We start from the raw sequence: 21,213 nt of genomic DNA on the forward strand, positions 1-21,213 counted from the left end.
CTGTTGTTAAATGTCATGTTTAATTTTGAATCATATATTTATGAAAGCAGTTATATTTTATAGGTAAATTTTGAATTATTTATGAAAGCAATTAGTATATTTTATAGTTACGCAAGCATTGCAACAAACAGTAGTGCACACTCGTACTACACACATACAAGCTCTAAATCACATTGGGACGAAATGTACTATATGAAATCTAGATTCACCATCACAAAGAAAATTAAACATTTGCCTTAAATTCTATAATCAAGTCAACTCAACTGTAAAATTATCACTAATTTGCCTTTTTCCTAGAGCAAAGCTGTGTATTCACTAATTACTGTATTTTTTCACTAAAATATAAAGGAGAGTGAGAGAACTGTGGTTTTTTCTTTTCACTAAAATATAAAGGAGAGTGAGAGAATTGTGGTTTTTTCTTCCGAGTCTAAGCACAATATAAATGGATTTTGTAAATGAAATGTTTCATTGATGTTTTGCTGTTTTTTTTTTTTATTATTATTAAATGATATGTATACATACTGTTTAAGGGCGAGAGAGAGAGAGAGAGTCTGTGGTTTTTACATCAAGTTCAAGCACAGTATAAATGGATTCTGTAAGTGAAATAATGTTTCATTGATTTTTTTTTTCATTAAATATATATATATATATATATATATATATATATATATATACTAATATATATATATATATATATACTGTTTGAGAGAAGCTGCCTTGAGGATGAGAATTCAAGGGAACTATGGCTGGGATGAGAATGTCAAGAGTGCAAGTAGTATATATATATATATATATATATATTATATATATATATATATATATATATATATATATATATATACACACAGTGGTACCTCGAGATACGAAATTAATCCGTTCCGAGACGGCCTTTGTATCATGATTTTTTCGTATCTTGGAAAACATTTTACATGTAAAATGGCTAATCCGTTTCAAGCCCTCCAAAAACACCCCAGTAAATTACATTTCCAGGCCTAAAACACATGTTCTAGGGTTACGACGGAAGAAATATGACTCCAAAAAGGCAAAATACTGTACATACTTGAGTAATATTCAACTGCATGTAATGTTCAACCCCATTTTTACTGCATATATTAGGACTTTAGCATATGTCCCTTAGCAATAAGCCTAGCTTATGTTAGCGGTTGCTACTGTAGCCTAGTCTATGATTCTGACATCTAAACCTAAGAGCTAAAAGCTTAGAATATGCCAATAAAATGTATAAATAATCAGTATGTACTCATTTCAAATAATTATTAATTAATCATTAACTATAATACACAAACAAACAAAAAACAAACCTTCCAATCGATTGTTTACATTCAGCTCTTACCCGTCGTACAAAGAATCGAACGAGCGCCAAGCAATCATTTTTCCTAGCACACAGTAAGCCATAAATTGTCATTAGTATCTCTCTTCAACTTATGAAACCACCAAACAGTATAATAACCATTCATTTCTATTCTTTATTCTATCTTTACCTAATGGAGATACCGAGTTACTGACAGCTATAATGAAACATACGTATGTATACGTAACGTAATAATAAAACAGAAGAAGAATTCTAAAAATTACGTATTTGTTGACAGTCTGATTTATTTTATGATATCTAATTCACAATTTTTTTTATTAAATGTATTGCATGTACTCATTTCAAATAATTATTAAGTAACCATTAACTATAATAAACAAACAAAAAAAAAGCTTCCAAACGTCTCTTTACATCCAGCACTTACGAGTATCGAACGATCGCCAAGCAATCACTTTTACACAGTAAGCCATAAATTTTCATTATCTCTCTTCAACTACTGAAACTACCAAACAGTATAATTACCTTTCATTTCTATTCTTTATTCTATCTTTACCTAATGTTTTTTTTTTATTAAATGTATTGCATGAATAAGTTTTTCAATTTACAGCAACCTTTTACCAATAGAATACCTAAAGCACAAGGGGTAGATGCTGACCAATAGGAGAGCAGGACCTTATGGGGTGACTAGCATCAGGAACCAATGGGAGAGCGGGAGGATGGTGGCGAGTTTACTCAGTTGGCGGCGCGGGAGTTTTAAAATTGTTCTCAGTGGTCCGGGCGAATCTCGGGAATTTACAGCAACAACCTTTCGTATCTTGAAAACATTTCGTATGTAGAGCAGTAAAATTTTTCGCATTAGCTTTCGTATCTCGAGTTTTTCGTAAGTAGAGCCTTTCGTATGTCGAGGTACTACTGTATATATAATATATATATATATATATATTATATCTATATATATATATATATATATATATATATATATATATTGTTTCACTTATATAATCCATTTATACTGTGCTTAGACATTATGAAAAAAACCAAAGCCCTCTCTCTCTCTCCTCTCTCTCTCTCTCTCGTTCTCTCTCTCTCTCTCTCTCTCTCTCTCTCTCTCTTTATTTTATATTTTAATGTAAAGATACAGTAATTGATGAATAAACAGTGTTGGTCTACATAAAAATTTTTATTAGTGAATATATATATATATTTATATCATATAATAATATATATATTATATATATATATAGATATATATTAACTACTTATATATATATATATATATAATTCTGATATCATATATATCTATATATTATATTATGTATGTTATATGCATGCATGTATATATATTTATATATATATATATATATATATATCTATATATATAATATATTAATAATATTCTATATATATTTTTATTATAAATATATTTAATTTAATTTATTTTTTATTTAGGTTATTTATTTATTTATTTTTTATTTATTTACACACACACATATGCAGGCTAAACTTACACATATCAGTAAACTTTCCATAGTTGTGGATTTCTGTCTGGAAATTCGTGGTAAATTTACCTATTTGTAGTATTTTTCTATGAGAAATATCCACAAATTCCTGGTTATTTTTATCAGTTTCATCATAAAATGCAGTTTTTGCGATAAACTACTAAAACGAACCAGGTGTGAACATTTTTGCTGGGTTTTCTTGAGTTTTAACTACCAAAATAGGTATTTCTAGTTCAATAGCATATTTATAATGGTCCTAGCTGTGCACAGGAGGGGGCCGGTGGGGGTCGGTACCTATCCCCTGCTGATACAGGAGAACACTTTATACAGGTATATATATATATATATATATATATATATATATATATATATATATATATATATATATATATATATAGATAAATAAAGATACTGTGAATGCAGTAAGGTGCTAAAAATTATATTTAAGTTATAGATCTCTGTAAGGCTAGAAATAGTAGATTTCCTTCTTCCACTCATAATTATTCTATGAAGACCTGTTAACATAATATCCTTTTTTTCAGGTGTAAGAGATAATGCATACCAGTATGCCATATTGAACAATTTTTCAATGATTACTGGTATGATTCAAGGCATAATACGGAATGGAGCAAATGTGAATGCCCGAGATGACCAAGGTAGGTCTTCTTTTTTGTAGCATATTGCAGAGTCAGTGAAGATATAGAAGTTGCTATGTTCATCTCCTAAAACAGGGGAAACTGAGGACTGCAAAAACCTGGTTGTGTGGAAGCTGATCTACTTGAAAAGCTGACTAGAATGTGTACTGGATTCAGTGGTGCACTTCATGCAACCAAGAAACTTAGTTATGTTATCCCAGTTGTCTGGGAAATTGGTTTAAAACAAAGCTATCCAAGAAATGTGAGGATTTGGGAGTTGAAGTGTAGGTAATTGCTTGGATTTTAATGCCACGAAATGATAGGTATGCCTGCTTGCATCTTAGTACTCAGAGGTGTGAGTCAAAATTTCAAATTGAATCACAATTTGTGGTCTTACATCTCTTTTCCTCCCTACATGTTCTTTCAGGCCTTAAAATTTTTCAAAAGGAAATGATAGGAACATATTGACAGGATTCTAATTAATTTTAAATTTTGTACATGAACTTCCCTGACAGATATATACTTAGCTATAGTCTCCGACGTTCCCGACAGAATTTCAAATCTCGCGGCACACGCGACAGGTAGGTCAGGTGGTCTACCTTACCCGCCGCTGGGTGGCGGATGTACGAACCACTCCCGTAAGCTTGTCAGATTTTTCTCTGTCGCGGGAACGATAACAACTGTTGTCGGTTCCTCTCGATAGTTTTTCGATTCTCGCTTGCCTGGAGTTAATTTGGACTTCTTTTGGTGACGTATTCGCTTTGTTTGGCTTGGCATACGCTGATTGTGGACCGGTTTGATTTTGAGTTTGATTTTCTTTAACGATGTCTGATCTAGAATCGGTAGTTAAAACTTCGGTTTTGTTTAGGGTTTGCGTGAATGAAGGATGTAAGGTGAGGTTGCCGAAAGCTTCGGTAGACCCCCACACGGTTTGCATGAAATGCAGGGGGAATGAGTGTGCTTTTGCTAACCCTTGTAGTGAATGTAAGGGATTGAATGAAGAAGAATATAAGGCTCTCTCTTCTTATGTTAGGAAGTTGGAACGTGATAGAGTGCGTAAGGCTTCCTCTAGAAGTTCTAGCAGATCTAGAATGAGTGAGTTGGATGTGGATCCTAATAGTACTAACGTAGAATTAGAACCTTCTTCCCAAGTTGCAGCCCCGGCTCCCCGCACCGAAGCCGAAGATTCGCCTTCGGAGGCGGCAGCTCTGAAAGCCAAGAATCGTTCTTTGGATCAGAAGATTCGTCAGTTGGAAGGTAAGGAGAGTGTTAGTGATCAGTGCAGTGTCCCCAGTGTTGTGGAGGGTGCGTCTGACCGGCTCCTTAGTGCCTCTAGGCCTAGACCTCTTCCAGACTCCCAGTTCCAGTGGAGTAGGAAAGTCGAAAGCCGCAGGAGGGCTAGGGAGAGCCCCCACCGGTCAGGCGTCCCCTCGGCAGATCCTGAAGTACGCTCCCAGGCTGCCTCGGATCGCTACAAGAAGGAGCTCCTACGCCAATGCTTCTCCTCTTCGTCGTCTCCCTCTCCGAAGAGAGGTTGGAACTCCCCGGATGCGTCGCGCCCGTTGAAGAGGGCTTGGAAGGCTCCCTGCAGTCCTTTGGCTTCTAGTCCGGAGGTTTTCCCGGAAGAATCGTCGGTGGAGGCGAAGAAAACCAAGAAATTCTGTGATCGTTCTTCTTCTCCGCGCTCCGTCGCTCGCGCTCGGCGCCTGCTTCCGAGGAAGAACAAGAAGATTCTCCTACGAGAGTACTCGCGGGACTTCAAGCTCAGATCACGGCGCTAGCAGACTCTCTAGCAGTTAGATCACGTAGGAAGAAGGACGTTTCTCTTCCGATCAAGAGATCTAGGCGCCGCTCTTCAGAGGATCGTTCTCCTTCATATGGGGAAGTTTCGTATGAAGGTGGGGGCTCGCGTGAGCGCCCTCGCTCGCGTGAGCGCCCTCGCTCGCGTGAGCGCCCTCGCTCGCCTGGCTCTCTTTCGATTTCAAGGCGCCAAACATCGGTAGGACGACTCTATGGAGGAAGAAGTTTTTCTCCAGATTGGATTCCCGCTTCCGGTAAGCGCACTGCACCTGCCCATCACGCGATTTCTTCAACTCCCTCGCGTGAGACTTCTCCTCAGCAGCCTCAAGATCCTAGAAGGCGCCCTTATACAAGTAGGCGTTCTTCTTCCAGATGTCACTCTCCTCGAGTGTCGGATCATGACTTCTCTCCTGACAGGCATCTAGAGTTCTGGTTAGAGGGTCGTGTGCATGATAGACGGCCTACTGTTTAGCCGCTCCCCGCCCCCAAGGTAGGCGCCAAGAGCCTACTGCCACATGGATCTCCTAGTAGGCGCTCGTCTCTTTTAAGGCGTCATACTCCTGATTATTCTCCTAGGGGCAGACAACAAGAGTCTTTCAAGCGCCCTTCTCCGTGTAGGCGCTCTCCCGCTTCTAGGCGCACTTCTCCTGAACGTTTGTCTCTTGGTAGGCACCAGGAATCCCGGAAGCGCCCTTCTCCAAGTAGGCGCTCGTTAGTTTTGAAGCGCCCTTCTCCTGAATGTTACCCTCTTGTGAGACGTCAAGAGTCTCGCAAGCAGCCTTCTCCTAGTAGGCGCATTTCGCCTTCCAGTCGAACTTCGTTGATGTACGCAATGGATAGGTATGGAGAGCCGCGCAAGCGCTCTGCTCTCGATAGGCGCTCTTCTCCTGGCAGCCGCTCGCCTCAGGATAGGCACATAGAGTATAGTAGGCGCTCGCCTCCTCGTAAGCGCCCTGTGGATGTTTCCGAGGATTCTCGGAGTAGGAGCCCTACCTCTCCTTCAGCTGAGATTCCGTATACCTCGAAGAGGGAGTCTCATCGTAGACTTCCCAGATCTTCTCATCGTTCTCCAGTGGATGTGAACTCTTCTAAGAGAGGGCGTTCTCCAACCTCTCGCTCAACTCCTGCTAGGATCCCTTCGTCACCTAAGGATCTTCCCGCGCCTCGCCTTCGACAAAGACGTCCTAGAAGGTTCGGATGAGGAACCGAACACTTCTGCTTGCTGTTCTCTTCTTACAAGAAGCTTACAGAAGCTACTTTTACAAGTTTTTGGGGATTCCCTTACGCCTACGGCTCCTCCTTCTCCTCACTCACTTTTTTCAACGGCGAAGACAGCGAAGAGTTCTTCTTGTGTGAGGATGAAGCCAACTCTTTCTATGAAGAAGGCACTGAGGAGTTTTGGTTCCTGGATGGCTTCCAAAGAAGAAGCGGGGAAAACGATGTTCGCTTTTCCTCCTTCGAAGTTATCAGGACGCGCTGGTTTCTGGTACGAAACAGGAGAGCCCTTAGGATTGGGTCTACCGTCTTCGGCTGATTCGGATTTTTTCGGCGCTGGTAGATTCGACAAGGAGAACTGCCCTTAACTCTGCTAAGACGACTTGGGCAATGAATGAATTGGATCATTTGCTCAAAGGTATGTTTAGAGTGACTAGAAGTATTTAACTTCCTTGATTGGTCGTGGGAGTCCTAGCCAAGAAAATTGAAGTGCCAGAGTCAATTTCGCCAGAAGACCTTATGTGTGTTTTTGTCTTGTATGGACAAGTCGGTAAGAGACGGAGCGAGTGAAATCGCCTCCCTTTATGGGGCCGGGATCGTGAAGAAGAGGTCGGTTTATTGTTCCTTCTTAACGAAGTCGGTCTCCCACCTGCTCAGAGGTCTTCTTTGCTGTTTGCTCCTCTGTCTACTCAGTTGTTCCCGAAACATCGAGTGCAGGACATTTCGAGGTCACTTTCGGCCAAAGCCACCCAGGACCTTTTGGCACAGTCGGCAAGAAAACCTCGCCCTTCCTTCCCTACCAAGGCTAAGAAGGAAAAGGCAAGTGTTCGAGAACCCTTTCAGAGGGGCATCTTCATCAAGAACCTCTACGTTTAGAGGTCGTAGACCTTCAAGAAGGGGTAAGACTTTCGCCAAGTCTGTTAAAGCCCCCAAATAAACTTGCAAGTCCTTCAAACAACGGTGGGAGCCAGACTCTTAGAGTTTGCAGAAGTCTGGGCCCAAAAAGGGGCGGATCCTTGGACCCTTTCTATTTGAGGAGAGGTTACCTCATCCCTTTCGTCGAAAGACCTCCCTTGACGACCATCCCAAGGGAACTGACGGCCAGGTACAGAGACCCCATCATGAATCAAGCTCTCCATCTAGCAGTAGATCAGATGCTGGAGAAGGGGGCTATCGAACTAGTGACAGACCATCATTCATCGGGCTTCTACAACCGCCTTTTCCTAGTTCCGAAGTCCTCAGGGGATGGAGACCGGTGTTGGATGTAAGCGCCCTGAACTTCTTCGTAGAAAAAGAAGAAGTTCACGATGGAAACGCCTTCATCAGTGCTGGCAGCACTTCGTCCAGGGGACTGGATGGTTTCCTTGGATTTACAGGACGCTTACTTCCACGTACCGATCCATCCTTCCTCGAGGAAGTTTCTCAGATTCATGATGGGGGGAAAATTTTTCAGTTCAGGGCTCTGTGTTTCGGCCTCTCGCGGCCCCTCAAGTGTTCACGTGGGGGATTTTGAGGAATGTGGCTCAATGGCTTCATTTGAAAGGGGTGAGGATATCCATGTACCTCGACGATTGGCTAATAAGGGCCAATTCAGAAGATCGTTGTTTGAAGGACTTACAAGTAACTTTAGAATTGACGAAGGCTTTGGGACTTCTCGTCAATTTCAAGAAGTCATCACTAATTCCCGAGCAAGAGTGTGTGTATCTCGGGATACAGATGAACTCTCTGAGTTTTCGGGCTTTTCCCTCGCAGGAAAGGATAGCCCGAGGATTCGAGAGAGTAACAACCTTCTTAGGGAAAGAAGTATGCACAGTGAGGGAGTGGATGAGTCTGCTGGGGACGCTCTCCTCCCTGGAGCAATTCGTTTCCCTAGGAAGGTTGCACCTGAGACCGCTCCAATTCTTTCTTCATCGGAATTGGAGTCGTCGTTCTCAGGATTTGACGTTCTCCCTGTCGTTATCCCAGGACATCAAGAAACATCTCTTATGGTGGACAGATCCCAACCTCTTTGCGAAGGGACTGTCTCTTCAATCACAGACCCCCAACCTGGTGTTGTTCTCCGACGCGTCGGACATGGGGTGGGGTGCAACTCTGGGAACCAGCGAAGTGTCAGGTACCTGGGTGGGGGACCAGGTAGCCTGGCACATCAACAGAAAGGAGTTGATGGCTGTGTGGTTGGCTCTGAAGGCTTTCGAGCCCAAAGTCAGAAGATCGGTAGTGCAGGTCAACGCGGACAACACTACAGCTCTGGCATACATCAAGGAACAGGGGGGACGCATTCCTTCTCCCTGTACGAGACAGCAAGGGACCTTCTTCTGTGGGCAGAAGAAAGAGGAATCAAGCTTCTCACCAGTTCGTGCAGGGAGAAAGGAATGTAAGAGCAGATCTCCTCAGCAGGAAAGATCAGGTCCTTCCCACAGAGTGGACCCTTCATCTGGATGTATGCCAGAGCCTGTGGAAGTTATGGGGCAGGCCACACATAGACCTCTTTGCCACGTCAAAGAACAAGAGGCTGGATCCTTACTGCTCTCCGATATCGGATCCAGAGGCAGTAGCAATAGATGCTCTTCTTCTAGACTGGAACGGACTCGACGTCTACGCGTTTCCCCCCTTCAAGATCCTGGGGCTAACCATCAAGAAGTTCGTAGAGTCCGATTCAACGAGAATGACCTTAATCGCTCCCTTTTGGCCGGCCCAAGAATGGTTCACAGAGGTACTGGAATGGTTGGTGGACCTTCCAAGATCGCTCCCGCTAAGGAGCGATCTACTCAGACAACCCCACTTCGACAGGTACCACAAAAATCTCCTCGCTCTCAGTCTGACTGGTTTCAGACTGTCCAAAGTTTGGTCAGAGCGAAAGGCTTTTCAGCAACAGCTGCTAAAGCAATCGCAAGAGCGAGGAGACCTTCCACCTTGCGTGTATACCAGTCAAAGTGGGATGTCTTCAGACGTTGGTGCAAGAGGAAGAACATTTCCTCTTCCAGTACCTCTGTGACCCAAATTGCGGATTTCCTTATTTTCCTCAAAGAAGAATGTCATCTGGTTGTGTCAACTATTAAGGGATACCGCAGTATGTTGGCGGCGGTATTTCGGCATAGAGGCTTAAATATATCCGATGATAAGGACCTGCATGATCTTATTAGATCATTTGAAACCATTAAGCGTCCTCATGTAGTACCGAACTGGAATCTAGACGTAGTCCTACAATTCCTTGGATCGTCTAGATTCGAACCTCCTGGCTTAGCCTCTTTCAAGGATTTGACGAAGAAGGCTATCTTCCTTTTGGCCCTAGCTACAGCTAAGAGAGTGAGTGAGCTCCAAGCTATTGAGGGCAATGTAGGGTTTAAGGAAGATTCTATGGTGTGTTCGTTTCTTCCAAGTTTCCTGGCAAAGAATGAAAACCCATCACGCCTTGGCCCAGAGCTTTGAAGTTCGTAGTTTATCTTTTCTAGTAGGGGAAGAGCCTGAAAGAACTCTTTGCCCTATGAGAATTATGAAGTATTTCCTTAAGAGGAAGGAACAACTTAAGGCTAATCAAGATGTGCTTTGGTGCTCTGTAAAGGACCCCACTCGGCCCATGTCGAAAAATGCTCTTTCCTTTTTTCTGAGAAGCCTTATTACAGAGGCACATGTTGCCTGTAAGGAAGATCATTTTAGACTACTGAAAAGTGAAAGCTCACGAGGTGAGAGCCATCGCAACTTCGCTTGCATTCAGAAAAAATATGTCTGTGCGGAACTTGATGGAGGCGACTTTTTGGAGATGCCAATCGGTTTTCGCAAACCACTACCTACGTGATGTAAAAATCACATATGATAAATGCTTCGCCTTGGGTCCTTTCGTATCGGCGGATTCGGTGCTGGGGCAGGGAGCTGAAACTTATCCTGTGTAAATTTTTTATATGTTACCCTATATTTTATATTGTTGTTTTTTGGTTGTCTGAAAGAGGTTGCAGGAGGCACCTCTTTTTGTCGTAATATTAACCCTTTGTATTTTGGTTAGGTGGTCTGGTGGGTTTTGGCTCCTTGCAGAGGTAGTGGTAAGGATCTGTTAGGTAAGCGGACAAGGTCCCTCTAACAGCATCCGACTTGGATTCTACCACAATAGGGGATCACATATCCCAGTGGTAGATCCGAGAGTCTTTCAGCATCAGGTCCAACGTCCTAGCTGTAGCTCTCCAGGCAATGCAGACTCAGAGATAGTATCTATGAAGTCTTCATCCTGAAAAGGTGAGAACCAAGGTTTTTATATCCTACAACATTAGTTGTTTCCCGTCTTACCTGTATTATTGAGCTGTCTCTTACCCTCCACCAAGGGTGCCAATCAGCTAAGTATATATCTGTCAGGGAAGTTCATGTACAAAAATGATATTGTTAAACTACAATAAAGTTTTGTACATACTTACCTGGCAGATATATACGATTAATGGCCCACCCAGCCTCCCCTCAGGAGACAGGTGGAAGAGAAAAATCTGACAAGCTTACGGGAGTGGTTCGTACATCCGCCACCCAGCAGCGGGTAAGGTAGACCACCTGACCTACCTGTCGCGTGTGCCGCGAGATTTGAAATTCTGTCGGGAACGTCGGAGACTATAGCTAAGTATATATCTGCCAGGTAAGTATGTACAAAACTTTATTGTAGTTTAACAATATCATTTTTCTCTCTTATTCTTTCTGTGCATTCTTCAGCTCATATCTTTTATTATTCTATCTTTGCATTTTTGTTAATTTTTACAAAATTTTCAGTTTCCTAATTTCTTGCATTCAGTCTTAAAAGTCAAGAACTTGCATTAATTTTTCTTTGCACTTTTGTCAAGATTGTGGACCTAATGATGCAATATGCAATTGTAACTGGGAAATTCTATACAAGATTAATCTGTTGGTATGCAATTTAAAATAACACCTTCAAATTTTTTAGACATCTCTTTGTTTTAGTTGTTCATTTTGTCCATTACATTCACTGTATATGCAGAGGCTTTGTAAGAAGTCTGACCAGACAGTCCTTGTTGTGCAAAAGTAAATGATCTATAACCATGAAGATTCACAAGCTTGAAATTCTTCCATGCTTTGTCAGATAAGAAAGCACAGTATGAAAACAAATGGCACCAGCCTTGACTGTGACACATTATCAATCATTAATTTAAAATTCAGATATATGATGTGCAATAACTAGAACTTATAGTTTGCTGCAATGAAGTATCAAACTGCTTATTTTGCATACTTTTTCTTGCATAAAAAACACCATAGAGTATTATGTAACAATGTTAAGACATGAAAATCCTTACACCTGGCGCCATCATTATTCAGTGCCATTTAATATCTTGATGGTCAGTACACCATCTTGGTAACTACATGGTCATGTAAAGTCCCATTACCATTTGCATGATTCTTGATCTGGTGCTTCCTGTTAGTTCAGGTACAGCTATCTGACTAAATGTAAGCTATGTACCATATGTATTAGTTATGTGTGGGCTTACCATTAAATAGCATGTAGGAAATCAAACTTACTCTAACTATTATGATGGAAAGTGTATTTATCTTGTGCTCCTTCTGTCTACCACTAACTTACCCCAGAATTGTTGTGATGTACCACAGACTTGTATTATGAAGGAAATTTTGTACTGGCTGTTTTCATATATGTATCTTTGAAAACAGTGATGAACATTAATTCTCGTCTTCTGTGCAGGTTTAACTGCTCTCCATCTGGCAGCCTCAGGCAAGCACCCAATTTCCTCAGAAGTTGTCAGAGCACTGTTAAACGTTGGGGCGGACCCCAGAGCAGTTGATAAAAAAGGTAAGGTGATAGTTTTGTATTCTGCAGGATATTAAATTTTAATGAGTTTGCAGTGCCAGTGACACAAAAGCATGAAGGTTTAGTGAAAGTTTTAGATTACTTGATTAATGACTACTGAGGAAACCATGAGTGAGTAGAAGCTGAGGATGGGTAGCTACTAAGAAATCGTAAATGAGATACAGTGTTAGGGGTTTGATAGTCTAAGTTATAAAACCTAGTGACAAAATATTTGAACTTCAGCAGAGAATAGGACCAACCATCACAAAGTTGTAAAAACTCATCAATATAGAACTTTCTGTGAAGAAGTAACAGTGGAGAGGCACAAGAAAAGTTGTTAACCAACTACATTGTGGAGAAAGAAATATTTTGTTTTAGAAAAGTATCTTACCAAGTAATTACATAGCCACTATTTATTTTCCAACTATGGCACCCTAAAAATTCAAAGTTCACAGTAACTATTCAACTGCCTAGTGTAGGTGACTAGACCCCACCCACTTTCAGGTTAAAGAGAGGAGCGACGTGACAGCTCGATCATGTTTCTGCCATTGTTCAACCAATATCATTTGTTCCTGTGCAGCCTTCTGTCATTGTTTTTTGGTGGTGTATTCAGAATTTTTGATAATTTTCATGATCATTGGCTTCACTAGTGGTTGTATTTGCTTAGCTTATGATTCTTTGCTTGGTTAGTTACTTTGTTAACTTTTACTTAGCAAATGTCAGATACTTTAGTTAACTTTTAATTAGCAGAATGTCAGATACTAGTTCTTCCAGTGCTCACTTTTGTAGAGAGGGATGTAAAACTAGGTTGGTTAAGTCATTGGTCGACTCACATACTAAATGTGTCCAATGTAAGGGACAAGATTATGATATCAATAATACCTGTATTGAATATCAAGACTTGGATGAGAAGAAGTGTAAAGCTTTAAAATCTTATTGTTCCGACACATAATACAAACCTTCGGTACTTTAACAATAGGAATGTACTTACGGCGTAGCTAGAATTACGGCTGTTGAATCTTGAACAAGGTGGTTAGGCAGTAACTACCGTGAGGCAGGCTAGCCTGCCTGGATGTAAACACTCCACTTTGCTTTCGGCCATCTTCCGATGAAGACGTGTGTTTGTGAGCTCGGCTTACTGGTCGTTGATCTTTTTTCCCGGTGGGATCCTTTTGTTTTTTTTATTTTTGTGTTTTAAATAATTATGCATATACGGTGTTTGATATTAATACTAAACAAAGGTTTGTCCTTGTTTTTCAATTAATATACAAACCCACTTTTTCTGATAGCCTTTGTAACTGCCCCTCTACTTGTGTTAAGAGTCTGTGGGTAAGGTATGCTAACAAATTACGTATTTACATTCTTTGGCCTTTTAACACTGGCTCAGACCTGCATGAGGACGAGGTATGTATTCAACGTGAGGATGAGGCATGTATTTAACGTAAGTGATATTGATCCTGTAATGGGACATGTATTCATCCGGAAATTATGCTTACGCTTGTGAATTACTGAGGGAACTTCAAAGGTTTGTCCGTGTTTTGTTGTTATGGTAATTTCTTTTCTCCTTCGTCCTTTCACTTACCATCGGAAGAAGGTAGAAGGATGGGCGTGCGGTGTTGATGTTGGGAGATCTCCTCTCACTTCGGAGGGTGGTGCCCTTGGATGCGTGAGGAGCATCCTCATTACTTTAATAATTTTTCCTTATTTTATGGACTAGTGGTGATTGTTTTCAGCAGTATTGGTTGGATGCTCTTCGTATTGGTTATCCTAACCTTGGAACTGTATCTATGACTCGTAGCATGTTGCGTACTGATCCTCGAGTGTGTGTACTGATCCCCCGCTGATAATCATATTCATCACCACTACTACCCTGGGAGTTATGTCACTGGACGAAGCTGTCGTGCTGCCCTGTGAGGTTTGTCTACTGATGGTAGAAGTCTAGCAGAATTCGGAGGAACCAAAGAGGAAGAGAGCTCGTCAAGTGTCGTCATCTTCCTCTTCGAGATCATCATATCTTCATGCCTCCTCCCCTTTGACTTTTAAGGCTCTGCCGTAAATGAGAAGGTGGTCTCCCCCACTAAGAAGTTTCGTCACGGGCTTCTAAGGGTCTGTCTCGCTCCGGTGAGACAGGTGGGTCTTCCGCTGGTCCTCCCGTTCCTCCGGGAACGGGGCCCGTCTCTCCTCCCTTGGGGAGGAAGCAGACGGGGACCATGGAGGTACCGGCCACTGCTGGTATCTCCTCTCCCGGTTCCGAAGGTTCCTCCTCCGGACCGGGAACCGTCTCGGCCGCCCGCTTGCGAGCGTTACCGAGTGTATGGTCACCTACGGGTGACCGTGCAGCCAGGGTCCAGACTGCTGAGTACGCTCACCGTGTCAGGACCCAGGCACGGAGCGGAAGATGGTAGAAGTCGCTCGGGTGACTCGCCAGACCGGCGATCACTCTCGCAGCAATTGTCCGGTGCCCAGGGTTGACGTGACGTTCCCGCAGGTCCATGCACGCAGAGACCGGTGGAGGCGGGCCATCCAGACCTGTTTTAACTAATCCTTTTCTTTCAGAGAGGTTTCGGTCTCAACGAGGACTTGGAAGAGTCTGAGGATGGTATCAGCGGTCGCCTGTCAGGTACATGCTCAGCCCCACCCAGACGACGGTCGCGTTAGCGCGACTGACCAGTCTCGGGGGTGGCAGACACTTCACCTGCCAGGTAAGAGTTTTGTAGCCCTCCTCAAAGAAGCGTTCTCTCCACTGCTGCTCCCGCAGGTCCCTCCGGATAGGTGCAGTTGGGCTGTGTTGCTACCGCAACTGCCCCAACTCCGTCCTGGATGGAGGACCTGTCGGTTGTCCTGAGGAACTGGCGAAGAGGAAGTCCAGGAAGAAGTGGAAGGTGTCGCCGTCGTCTTCTGCCGCCTCTTCCCCTTCAACTTCCAAGGCCCCCCAGCCGAAGAAGAAGAAGGTAGCCTCCTCCCCCCTAAGAAGTCTCGCTCAGAGACCTCTAAGGGTCTGTTCCACTCCAGTGGGACAGTTGGGGCTTCCGCTGGTCCTCCTGTTCCTTCGGGAACGGAGCCCGTCTCTCCTTCCGCAAGGAAGAAGACGGGGACCGGAGGGGTAGCGGCTAACACCGGTATCTCCTCTCCTGGCGCCAGAGGTTCTACCTCGCAGGGACCGTCTCGGCCGCTCATTCGCGAGAGGTACCGAGTGTACAGTCGCCCGCGGGTGACCGCGCAGCCAGGGTCCAGGCAGCCAATCCTGCTCGCCGCCAGGAGCGGGAGACTGGTGGCAGTCGCTCAGGCGACTCCCACCAGGCCAGCGATCACTCTCAGTCCAGTGCTTCTCCGGAAGGAGACCGCTGGTCCAGACCTGCAGCTCGACCGCCAACGTGGTTGATGATCGCCTACAGTCCTCCCAGCCTACCGGTTCTGCTGGTAGGCAGGGAAGGAGCGTTCGTAGCAGCTCCCCTGACGCAAGAGACTGACGCTCCGTTCCTTGGTCCAGCGCTTCTCCGCAAGAAGACCGCTGGTCCAGACCTGCAGCTCGATCGCCACCGTGGGTTGGTGATCGCCTGCAGTCCTCCCAGCCTACTGGTTCTGCTAGTTGGCAGGGTAGGAGCGTCTGGTCTCCCTCACCTGTCCCTTCAACCTTCTCAGGCTAAACCGGGAGGAACGAGGCGAACAGGAGGGACCGTGATGAATGCACTTCTTACGGTCCGGCCACGAGCCTGGTTCGGTCTTGGGACCAACTGATCCTCGCTCAAGTGGTTGGAGGAGATCGTGGGGGGCTAGCGAGGACGAATGATGCTTCTCAGACTCTCGGAGTGACCATCACCGCCATTCATGTGATGGTGCTGCTGGACCACGCACGCAGAGACCGGGGAGGGCTCCCCCTTCGGTCCTCTTGAGAGGTTTCAACCTCGACGAGGACTGGGATGTGTTGGAGGACGGTATCAGCTCTCTCCTGTCAGGTGCTCGCTCAGCCCCACCCAGACGACGGTCACGGTGGCGGCAGACGTTTAACGTACGGTACGAGTTCGTAAACCTTCTCTGGAAAACGTTTCCTCCAGACGGTAATGTTTTCCTAGACTCTGAGCGGCCATCACCGCACGGTGATGGCTGCCCGTACTCGCTTCTCCAACTGCTAGTTCCGCTGGGAAGGTGAGCGAGTGTCCAATCTTCCTTCCCCATTCCCTCTCCCCCTATGGCTGAGACGGGAAGGGGAGGGATCCTGCAGAGCTTTCTCTGTAGGATTCCACTTCGAAGACTGCGTTGCTGGAGGGACCTTCGGGTCCTGCCGGATGTAACCTCGATTTCTACGGAAATCGGGAGGACCATCACCCGATGATCGTCTGATGAATTCGGTGAGGGTTTCGCTGAGCGCTTAGAATTCTTTGGAGTTTCTAGCACTCTGGTCTTCTACGATCTGCAAACACTTGGGCGAAACCACGGTCCAGAGCAGGCGAGACGAGAATCCCAGATAATCGGGAATCTCTCTGAATGCTCAAATTCCTGGAATTTCTTGCATTCGAGAGAAGTACTGCTGCTGAAAGAAGAATATCTCATGAGGAGCTCAGCCTGGATGGACCTGACGGTCCGTCGCCTCAGTAGGCGGCCAAATCTGGGATAGAGAAGAACGGGTGGGAATATCCAGTTCGGCTTGAACTATCGTCTTCGGTATCCTGTGATCACCGTGGAAGTCTTCCTTCGGGAAAACTTCACCTTCGCTCTCTTCATTAGAGAATGAAGGGGGTCGGCTTCCAGTCCTTATTCTTGTTCCTCGAATGGAAGAGAATTTAGTATGGAGGTCTATGTAGAGGAACCTACAAATATACTACGTATATTGCCCTCGCGATATGCTTCTGTTATCAGTTGAATTGTCCGAGGTGTAGGCACATACCGTTGTTAACTCTACGGGTTGTGACCGAGACAAATAGTACCTTCGTAACTGAACTGCAACTCGGGACTGCCCCGCAACCTCCCAGGAGTTACCAGTTTTGATTTTGAGACACATGTGGTATTGTTGCAAACAACAACACCACAGCGTTTGCATTCACCGAAATCCGTTTCGATTAAATGCAAATGCTCGAGCGTATTTTTTTTGCGCTCGATGGTTCTAGCCGAACACATTCCTTCTTGGAATGGATTACCTGGCAACTCAGGATGACAAGTGAGCGAGAGCTAGCGGTGTATGGGCTGCCTGCCGCTGCCGCAGCTGGCTCTCCGAGATAGTATGGTCGGATATTGTCTCTCTCTTCTGCGATGATTGACTACTGAACCAAATCTCTGCCAGGCAATCACAGACTTAGGTCTTTGGTTGGCTGGAATTCTCGCATACATGAATGACCATCTCTACTTCATCGCCTTTGACGTTGCAAGAATTTTCAGACTGAGATATCTCACTACTCGCTGTCATCTTTCTGTTTACCGCAAGGTAAGAGAAGTCTGTAGCCTAGTCTCCCGCTGCATCGCACCTGCCGCTGCGATGACGCGGAATGATTTCTTCAGACATCTGAGTTTGTCTTCTGAATATATCTTGTTTTCGTAGGTGTGCAATTGTTCATTGTCCACTCCGAATTGTAGATGTATAATGGAAGACATCACCTGTTCCCCGCCCTGCCAGCTCTACTTCCAACTATATAGATGTCCTCCCTGATTTAGCCCATGAGAAGCGGTTCTACAGGCAGTACAATCCCTGTGTTTTCATTACTGAAAAGCGCTCCGCTTTCATTGCAACTCCGACTTCCGTGTTCTCACCGAACAGCAATGAAGTAGCGGTTTAGCGTTTTCAGTCCTCTTTAAATAACAGGGATTAAGCCGTCTTCGCGGGTTGGAGTCATTGGCAGGACTTTCTACGTTCAGAATCTTGAGAGTTAATTTCTCTCGATTCAGCTGTGAAGACATAGGTCTGCATTCACCTATCACCTTCGTCTTCAACGGCACATAGTATTGTTTCTCCTTAGTTGAGATTCAACTACTATGAGAACTTCTGTCTTGCCATCAGGGACCTCAGTCTCTAGAAGGCAGTTGATTTTCGTCTGTTGGGCACATGCCTCAAGAGAATCATCATCTCGCCTTCCAGCATCGGTGGCAACAGATAGGCGATTTGTATGATCTCTCAGCATAACCCCTCAAAAGGCGAAGGTCACGTGACTAAGCCTCGGATGCATGGACAGCTCGCCTTACACAACCGAACGCAGTCAGTTGGCAGCTGTCGAAGCGTCCAAGACCGTCACGAGCTATGCTGTGGACTTTGTATCGGTTGACCCAGATCAGTCATTACTTCGTCCTACTGGCGTGTTCCGGTACCCATAACTATTGACACCCACCATGGAGTGCCGGTGTCTTTATCCATTGCGGAAACAACGAGACCATTTGACTGGAGAAGCTCCCTCTCTCGGAGTTACTGCCTCCTTCTATGGCAACTTTTCTGGTTTCATCGACTCTGCAACGCTCAGACTTTGCTTTGGCAAAGATCATGTTTTCTATCTCTGAAATTTATCACCTCACTAAGAACCTTTTTAAGGGTTTTGAGGTGTTGAACTTCTTCTACTGGACTATCTGTGCTCTTGCCAAGAAGTTGGAGGACTCTCTGCCCCTGGTATACGACCTGGCTTCTGATTGGCTTGCTGTATTATCTTGTGCGGACAAGGCCACAAGGGATGGTTCCCAAGAACTCGCCTCCCTCTTCTCCTTGGTGTGCTGATGAAGAGAGTTATGGTGTTCCTTCACCATGAAAGAAGTCACCCTCACATAGAAGTCTGCTCTACTTTTCGCCGCTTTTGACCCCCAAGTGTCTCTTTCTGCAGTCCATGGGGCTGGGGATCTTGTTAGACGAACTCCAAAAGAAGTCCACTCAAGACCTGCTGGCACAGTCTGCTAACCATTTGAGGGAGCCTTCTTTCCCTTCCAAGTCAGTTTCACCGCTCCAACTTCAGTCTTTACGTGGAGGCAGGCAGAGACTCCAGTCGAGACCCTGATCCAACCTACGTTTTTCCAAGTCAAGCAAAAAACCTGTGTTGGAAACCTCCTCCAACATATAAAAGTCCAGTCCTTCATGCTCCAGTAGGAGCCAGACTTCACTTTTGTGAGGACTGGTGTAGTGAAGGAGGGATACTCCATTCTCTTCACAAAAAGACCTCCTCTAGTAAAGTCTCACATGCCGCAACGGTTTATTTGGAAGGCTCCAAGAGATTCCCTAAGTCCTTTCACAGGAAGTCAACTCCCTTTTTCTCTCTCAGCAAGTGGCTCCACCTCCTCAGGAGGATTAAAGGGAACTCTTCACCTGATCAAGAGTTGAGCATTCTCATCAACTAACAGAAGTCTCAACTGTCTCTGACACAGGAGCGCCGGCTAACACCGGTACCTCCTCACCTGGCGCCAGGGGTTCTGCCTCGGCACCAGGTACCGTCTCGGCCTCTTGTTCACGAGAGGCACCGAGTGTACGGTCATCTGCGGGTGACCGTGCAGCCAAGACCCAGGCTACCAAGTCCGGTCGATGCCAGGATCCATGCGTGGAGCGGAGGACTGGCGGGAGTCGTCGTGACTCCCACCAGACCAGAGATCGCTCTCGCGGCGATCCGCCGGTACCCAGGGTTGACGCCTTCCAGACCGGCTGTGGGCTGAGGCGAGGAAGTGGTCCCCTCAGTCGCCTGGACAGCCTCGGCTGGTCCAAGCGGCATGACGCGCCGTGAGGACAGGCCTCGCTCCCACCGCGACAGCGGAGTCTGCCAGTCCCCTGACTGCCGTTCCTACCGGGACCGGGCAGAGAGGGGGACCAGCAGCAGCTCTGACGCTCAGGACCGTTGCCGCTGTTCTCGGCCCAGCCGCTCTCCCCTTGAGAACCGCTCGACCAGGCCTGCAGCTCAATCGCCACTGCGGGTTGGCGATCGCTTGCAGCCCCCCCCAGCACACCGGTTCTGCCGGTGGGCGAGGGGGGAGCATCAGGTCTACCTCTCCTATCCCTTCAACTTCCTCAGGCTACACCAGGAAGAGCGAGGCAACCAGGAGTGATCGCGAGGAGCCCTCATGATCGCTCCTCGCGATCCCACCACGACGCCCTACGAACCTGGCACGGTCCTAGGAGCGACCAGATCGTATGCGAAGGGGCAGGAGAAGACCATGAGGGGTCTGTTGTGGTTCCTCCTCTGGAAGGAGGAGGGTCTCGGGAGGCGTTCTCGCTGGATGGGCTTGACGGTCCGTTTAGTCCACCAGGCAGTCTCGAAGGTGGCTGGGCAACCTCGAACGACTGCGGCTAAGCCCTAGAGTTTAGCTAGCGCTTCCTCTGCGGCTAAGATGATCGCTTCGTCGAAGCCGAGAGGAAAGACCCTGCCTTCGACTTCGACTGTAAGGAGTGACCGTAACCAGCCCTCCTCCCAGTCCTCCTTCTCTCAAGGAGGAACCGGGAAGAAGAAGCCGAAGAGAGGAGGGAAACGCTAGGGACGGCGTTCCCCCTCACCTGCTGCCGGAAGGTGGGGGGTGCCTAGCGAGCCATTGGGCAACATGGCAGCACTACGGAGCAGAGACCTAGATAGTGAACGTCCTTCGGGAGGGATATTTGCTACCCTTCGAGTCTCGGCCACCCCTCACCTCCAACTAGGTCCATCATCACCAGACGTACATTCCTGGTTCACCCAAGGATGTGGCGCTTCGGCAGGAAGTAGAAGCCATGCTGACCAAACGAGCTGTAGAGATCATATGGGATCAGTCCTGGCTTCTACAGTCGACTTTTCCTGGTGGAGAAGACCTCGGGGGGCTGGCGCCCGGTGATAGATCTCTCTCCCTTGAACCGATTCCTTCGCCAGACTCGGTTCACGATGTAGACAGCACGGTCAGTCCTCGATTCCATCAGGGAGAACGACTTCATGCTTTCTGTGGATCTGAAGGACGCGTATTTCCAGATACCCCTCCATTAATCCTCCAGGAAATACCTCCGCTTCATCCTCGATGGGACGGTATACC

General features: G+C 45.8%; 2 protein-coding genes across 4 annotated transcripts in view; both read left to right on the forward strand.

Annotated features, from left to right (window-relative positions):
- LOC135210327 (uncharacterized) overlaps nucleotides 1-21,213 on the forward strand; it is a 702,311-nt gene that overhangs the window by 51,060 nt on the left and 630,038 nt on the right.
- Nucleotides 1-21,213, forward strand: part of LOC135210325 (poly [ADP-ribose] polymerase tankyrase-1-like) — a 331,749-nt gene that overhangs the window by 4,638 nt on the left and 305,898 nt on the right. For all 3 annotated transcript variants that reach the window (XM_064243209.1, XM_064243210.1, XM_064243211.1), the window contains exons 4-5: nucleotides 3,372-3,485; nucleotides 12,163-12,270. In XM_064243209.1, coding sequence (XP_064099279.1) covers nucleotides 3,372-3,485; nucleotides 12,163-12,270 — 222 coding nt within the window. The remainder of the gene's footprint in view (nucleotides 1-3,371; nucleotides 3,486-12,162; nucleotides 12,271-21,213) is intronic.

The sequence above is a fragment of the Macrobrachium nipponense genome, chromosome 39 (assembly GCF_015104395.2).
Source record: "Macrobrachium nipponense isolate FS-2020 chromosome 39, ASM1510439v2, whole genome shotgun sequence".
Taxonomy (NCBI): domain Eukaryota; kingdom Metazoa; phylum Arthropoda; class Malacostraca; order Decapoda; family Palaemonidae; genus Macrobrachium; species Macrobrachium nipponense.